The sequence below is a fragment of the Chrysochloris asiatica genome, unplaced genomic scaffold, assembly GCF_000296735.1.
Source record: "Chrysochloris asiatica unplaced genomic scaffold, ChrAsi1.0 scaffold00103, whole genome shotgun sequence".
NCBI classification, from domain to species: domain Eukaryota; kingdom Metazoa; phylum Chordata; class Mammalia; order Afrosoricida; family Chrysochloridae; genus Chrysochloris; species Chrysochloris asiatica.
In genome coordinates, this window is record NW_006408621.1 from 4,778,227 (window position 1) to 4,785,554 (window position 7,328).

Here is a 7,328-nt window from a genome sequence, read left to right on the forward strand (position 1 = left end):
CAGGGTCATTATTAGTCGGAACTGACTCCATGGTACATAACAACAGCAAACTTTCAGCAAGCAAAGTTGTGTCATCTGCATATCACAGGTTATTAGTGAGCCTTCCTCCAATCTTAATGCTGTGGTCTTCTCCATATAATCCAACTTCTTGGATTATTTGCTTAGCATACAGATGGATTAAGTGTGGTGAAAGGATACAATCCTGACACATATCTTTCCTGATTTTTAAATCATTTAGTATCCCTTTTTTGTTTGAAAGACAGCCTCTTTTCTATGTACAGGTTCTATATGAGCACAATTAAGTGTGGAAATCCCATTCTTTGCAATGTTATCCATAATTTGTTATGGTCATCACAGTTGAAGGCCTTTGCACAGTCAGTAAAACACAGGTAAACATTTTTCTGGTATTCTTTGCTTTCAACTAAGATTTATCTGGCATCAGCAAAGATATCTATCTTTCCATATTCTCTTCTGAATACAGCTTGAATTTCTGGCAGTTCCCTGTTAATGTACACTTGCAACAGTTTCTGAGTTATCTACAGCAAAATTTTGTGTGTGACATTAAAGATATTGTAAATTTCCTCCTTCTGTTGGATCACCTTTCCTTGCAAAGGATTAAGTTTGGAACTCTTCGAGTCAACTGGCCAGGTAGTGGTCTTCCACATTTCTTAGCAGAGATGAGTGAACGTTCCAGTGTTGTACTCCATTTGTTAAAGCATCTCTAATGGTTTCCCATCAATTCCTGGAGCCTTGTCTTCAGTACTTGGACTTTTTCTGTCCATACCATTGGTTCTTGATTATATGCTACCTCCTGAAATGGTTGAGCATCGAATAATTCTTTTGGTACAGTGATTCTTTGTACTCCTTCCATCTTTGTGTCGTTCAATATTTTATTCATAGAATCCTTCAAAATTGCAGCTTGAGGCTTTAATTTTTCCTTCAGTTTTTTCAGCTCGAGAAATGTTGAGTGTGTGCTTCCCCTTTATTTTTCTAATTGCAGATCTTTGCACATTCACTATATTTTCCTTTATCTTCCTGAGCTGTCCTTTGAAATCTTCTGTTTAGCTCTGTTAGTTCATCATTTCTTCTAGGTGCTTTAGCTACTCCATGTTCCATAGCAAGTTTCAGTATTCTTTTGACATCATTTTGGTCTTTTCTTTCTTTACTGGCTTTTTAATGTCCTTTTGCCTTCTTCAGATATGATACACATGATATCATCCTTCAACTCATCAGGTGTCCCATCATTAGTGTTCAATGCTTCAAATCTATTGAAATTGTCTCTAAATTCAGATAGGCTATTTATTCTCAAGGTCCTTGTATGATACTGGTAGTTAAGCACTGGACTGTGAACTGCAAGGTTGGTGGTTCAAAACCATCAGCTGCACTTGAGAAACCCTATATAGGGTCACTGTGAGTCGAAACTGACTGGACGGCACTTAACAACAAAGACAGCATACTCCAGGTGGACCTGTTTTAATTTTCTTCTGCTTCAACTTGAACTTGCATAAAAGCAATTGATGGTCTATTCTGCAGTCTGCCCCGGCCTTGTTTTGATTGCTGACATTGACTTTTCCACAGAGATAGTGATTTGATTCCTGTGTATTCTATCTGGTGAGGGCCACACATATTTGTTGTTGTTGTTAAGTGCCTTTGAATCAACCCTGACTCTCATAGTGACCCTGTGTAGGGTTTCAAAGGAGCAGGTGGTGGGTTTGAACTGCTGACCTTGTGGTTCACAATCCAGTGCTACAAAGTGACTATATGTGTATTCTATCTTGTGAAGCCCATATATATAGTCACTGTTTATGCTGATATAAAGTATTTGCAATCAAAAAGTTATTGTTCTTGCAGAATTTTATCATATGATCCCTAAGTGTCTTTCCTATCACCAAGACCATATTTCTCAACTATTGATTCCTTTTGTTTCCAGACTTCATACTCTAATCACCAATAATTATCCATGTATGTACCTTGACTGCATGTTTGATCAATTTCTGATTGTAGTAGTTGATATGGTGGTGGTGGTGCTATGCTGTGGAGTTGGTCCCAACACACAGTGATCCTGTACAGGGTTTCCGAGGCTGTAAATCTTTATGGGAACAGAAAGCCTACTCTTTCTTCCATGGTACGGATGGTAGTTTCGAACTGTTGACCTTGAGGTTAGCAGCCCCACTCATAACCACTACACTACCAGAGCTTCTTAGTAGATGGTATAGAGAGAGCTTCAATTTCTCCATCTTTGGCATTCATTAGTGGATGTTGCATAAATTGAATAATAGTCATATTAACTAGTCTTCCTTGTAGGTGTATGGGTATTATCCTATCACTGACAACAGTGTATTTCAGGGTAGATCTTCAAATGTTCTTTTTGATGATGAAAGTAGTACCGTTCTCTTTAATTTGTCATTCATGGCATGTTGTTGTTGTTGTTAAGTGCTGTCGAGTTGGTGCTGACCCACTGCAACCCTGCATAGGGTTTCCAAGGAGCAGCTGGTGAGCTTGAACCGCTGACCTTGGGGTTCAAACAGTTTTGCCGCCTGGCACATTAACCCACAGTGCCACACCAGGACTCATTCATAATATATCATAAAACTGCCTGATTTAAAATGGCCAATAATTATCCATTTTATCTCACCAATGTCTAGGATATCTATCTTCAAGTAATTAAATACCTTGACAACTTTTGGAAAACCTTCAGTTTCCTAGATTCATATTAGATGTAAATACTTATATCCAGGAAACATATTTTCCAAGAGTATGATAACATGTAAGATATAATAATTTCTAGCCATCTGAAGATACCAAGTTGTAATGTCTAGAACTTGTAACTTACTTTTTTTTGGAGAAAGGTGCTTTGTAGATGTGATTAAGAATCCTGAGATGAGATTAACCTAGATCATCTGGGTGGGCCCAAAACACCATCACAAGTATTGGTAAGAGACAGAGGTAGATTTTATAAATATAGGGAGAGACACACAGAAGGAGAAAGCAATGTGAAAATGGAGACAGGCAGTGAAGTAATGTGTGTACAGCCCAGAAATGTCAGGAGCCACCACAATTCGGAAGAGATAAGGGACAGATTCTCTTCTGTAGTCCCCAGAGGGAGCATGATATTGCTGGATTTTGGACTTCAAGCTTCCAGAACTGTGAGAGAATAATTTCTGTATTCTTAAGCCATCCGGTTTGTGGTATTTTGTTACAGAAGCCAAGGAAAAACAACAAAAATGTGGGAGCCTGAGGGAAAAAGGATATGGATGACAAATCTGTCTCTATATGTGACAACTCTTACAGACATCATATCCCAGTGTGAATGATAATATGTTAGCATTAGATGAGCTTACCTACTCTAGCAATATCTTCATCAAGACCATTCAATTTCTGATAAAGAATGGCTGAGTGAGACTCCAAATTGCTCATGTATGCCTGATACTTTTGAACATCTGCTTGCAAGGAAGCTTTCAGTTTTTTCAATGACTCTAGACGATTCTTTAAGAGAAAACAACATGAAATTAAAGTCTCTTATAAATAAACATTCCATACTGTATTTGAAAGTAAACAATATTTAAATTAATCTTAGAGAAAGGTAAATTAGTTTTCCTTTCAGTTTTAGAAAAAGTCAAAAGAATAAAAATTAAAATAGGGGACTTAAACCAAAGGCTATGGTAGAAAAGCAGAAATATTTTAAGCTGATATTTTATATAGACTGGGTACTTTAGTAACATAACACACAAAATAAGATTCAACATATGGTTATTTACATTCAGCTTTTAGAAAGGCCTCAGGATACCACACATTATATTATCTTATTTATTATCGCTCATTTTTCTTTAACTACAAAATTCAAGGTCTCTTGTGGATAATACTCCCGGAAGGTATGTAATATGGGGATATTGTACAAGATACTTTTGGTCTTATGCAAAGCAGTAAGAATCTTTCATCATATACTAAACACCATTAGTTTCAGACTTACAGACCCCAAGGGAAAACAAAGCTCTCCAAATACCAAACATGTTTTCATAGGGAATTCTGTCCTATGTAAAAAAATTTAATCTTTATGAAGTACATGTTAATTAAAATTTTTTTTTTTAATAAAAAAAGTATTCTCTGAGAGGAGATCCAAGGATCTAAATGTATATGCCTATTAAAGATAAGCATGTTTACTAACCGGTTCTTTTTCTCTCTCTTGTTCCAATCTTGTAATCTGTTCATTTAGTGCTTTGTTTTTTGCTGCTAATGATTCCAGCTTGAAAGCATCTACATTAAATAAATCCTCTGGAGACAAAACCAAAAGATTTTATAAGATCTCAATCTGCTAGAACATTCTTCACCAGGGTTTCACCACTGCTTTCTCCCTCACTTTCTTACATTTTACCTTCTTTAAAATAGAAAATTCGTTTCTTGATTCCACTGCACTCTCTGTCCACTGGTTTTCTCCATAGTACTTACCACTATTTGACTTAAGTTATTCACATGATTGTCTTTCTGTCTACTAGAATGTTAAGTTCATAAGGTAGGGATTTTTATCTTTATTCATGACTGTATCTTCAATGACTAAATGGTAGCCAGCACACAGTAGGCACACAATAAGCAGTTGTTTGAATAAATGAACGCAATGTATATAAGTAATTAAAAATATAAATATTAAATAGTTAAATACTAGTTATATAAATAATATTTATATAAGTTAAATACTAGATAACTTTCTGTATTTGACCCATTACAAATATTTCTCTTTTGGAATTCCCTCCCCTCCAAGAAAAAAAACAAAAATCCCCATACTTTATTATTTATCTTGCTCCCTGTCCCATGTGGAGAAGATACAATTGTTCTGGCTACTCTTCAGGAAGGTACAATCCTGAAGGGAACATAGGGGAAAGATTATACCTTTGTGCTAATAGTGGCAAGATGATTTTCTCTTGCTTTGTCTCTATTTTACCTACCATTCTGGCATTTTATAGAAACGACTACTGTAGTAGAAAGAATAACAATGTTAAATAATTTCTATTGAACATTTTCAAGTTAGCCATTAGATTATAGTTGAGTGAAATAAATGTGTAATCTGGACCATTAACTTTCTTGCACAAATTTTGAGAGATATTAAGCCTTTTGATTAACTGGTGCTTTAAATTGGTGCACAAAGCAAGGCTATCATAAGTATACTGTTCTCCAAGAGAAATAACATTCCCTGGTTATCTTCTGTGCTCCTGGTAGTCTGGTACTTTCATACATTGCCGTTTAATCTTGCGAAACTTGGTTAGTGAGGTTAAGTATGTTGTTTAGGTCACATAGCAAGTAAGGGGTTATATCTTAACATTCTTTGTGCTTATTACTTCTCACCGCCAAAGAAACCATGAAGACAAAATCAGCAGGCATCAAAATGCATTTAAAGTGTGGCTTACATTAATACTGAGTAGGTTGTGATAAACTACAACTCCATATTCACTGCCACTGAGTCAATTCTGATTCACAGCAACTCTGTAGACAGAGTAGAACTACTCCTTAATGTTTAGGACATTATAAATCTTTATGGGAGCAGACAGTCTCATCTTTCTCTATAAGCAGAGTTAATTTAAATGACCCAAAGCAAACTCATTAGGAACAAAGAACACTTACTTAGCTTTGACTGCAACTCTGTGTTCATCTCTTCAAAGCTGTCGGCACCAGTCATAAAACTCTCATAGCATTTTATGGTATAGTCCAAAAACAACTAAATGGGTGAAGCAGAGTTTAAAAACAAAGTCATGATATTCCTATTTAGTTTTGCTTTTCTAAATTAAAACATTTATTTGAACTAAGTAACTAAACATCAAGAATAATCAAGAGTTAAAAATGCAAAATGCAAATCTAGAGTCCAACAATAATTGTAATGTATGGATCCCTTATAGCATCCCACTACTACTACTACAAATAATGTGGATGAAAACAACTCTAAAGAAGTATATAAATATAATCACTGTTAGGAATAATCTACCTTAAGAAGTGAACTGCTGATCATCTAAGTTCAATTAAATTAACAAAATCTAGTCATTTAAAGCAGGATGTACTTATATTGTAATATAGTTTAAAAAATAGCATGGTAAGTGGAGATCTAAATAAAACATTAGAACTTATTTGCTCTCAAAGAAAATAACATTATACTTGAGGTGTTTCGGTTACTGTGGATTCACCAGGATGTCTGATCAGAAGTTTTCACAGACTGGATAAAGTAAACAAACATCCCTAAAGACAAATCTATTCCCTTTGTGCTGATTCTCTGCTTACTAAACAACCTTCTTATTGCATGGCTTATATGAAAGGGGTTACCGAAATAGGCATCATATTTATTTTTACAACTGGGAAGGTGTACCACTTATATGGCAAATTAAAACTCTTCTTTCTAATTCACAGAACAGTCTCACATGAATTTGTTAAGAGTGAATTAGTTTAAGCTTGGTCCATTTTGATCTTACAGTTAAAAAAATAATTAACATCCACATTTGACCTGGCTTCAATAGCCAGATGATCAGAGCTCAAACAGAAGAAAGAAGAGGGAAAAAAGAATAATCTGACAAAATTTAATGATCTTGACACACATCCATGGAAGCAATAGCTCAAGAGTGAACAAATCTTCACAGCGAGGATCATTCCCACCTCATCCACACACGGAGAGGACAAGGATGGGCAACTTGGACATTGGCTACCCAGAATGGTGGGCTACAGAGGCAAGAAGTGACTGGCTTACAAGCTTTCAAGAGGGAACCTAGATTCAGAGGGCGTGGAGCAAGGTAGAATGAATCTTCACTGAGTAGTATCCATTCTGCCTAGTCAAGGGCTGATGAAAGGAGATGCAGATAGGTCCCTTGTGATACAACAGCGAATAATTGTTATCAGGGCTGATTGTAAGGGCTGGGAATGTAAAGGTGGATGTTTTGGGTCAAAGGGAGGGGAGTGAGTAACCTTACAGTCTAGGAATGGAGGTCCCTGAGACCATCAGAGGAGAAGAGCAGAGAACGGAACCCTACCCAGAGAAGCAGTGATGCTAGGGATGGAGGCAGAGATGATGACATGGGGAGATGGAGCGGCTGGAGACTTTGGACCCGGAGAGGGAGAGGGGCTGTGTGCTGATGACCGGGGGCAGGCTTGCATGGTATACCCTTTGGTTGATCAATGATGCATGGAGAGGATTGTAATTAAGGCAAGGAAATGATATACGACGGGATCAATGTGAAGTTGATGTCCCCTCATGTAAACTATCACATAATTCACAATAAAGCATAAAAAAAGAAAAATTAAGTTTTTGGATCCACCAAACTGAGAATTAGATTCTTACTACAGTGTGGTAACTCTTT

General features: G+C 36.4%; 1 protein-coding gene across 1 annotated transcript in view; it reads right to left on the reverse strand.

Moving 5' to 3' along the window:
* The window catches only part of NDC80 (NDC80 kinetochore complex component), a 96,098-nt gene that overhangs the window by 56,578 nt on the left and 32,192 nt on the right, over positions 1-7,328 (reverse strand). The window contains exons 8-10 of the mRNA XM_006867275.1: positions 5,614-5,707; positions 4,166-4,272; positions 3,342-3,486 (exon numbers count right to left, since the gene is read on the reverse strand). Of these exons, the coding sequence (XP_006867337.1) occupies positions 3,342-3,486; positions 4,166-4,272; positions 5,614-5,707 (346 nt within the window). The remainder of the gene's footprint in view (positions 1-3,341; positions 3,487-4,165; positions 4,273-5,613; positions 5,708-7,328) is intronic.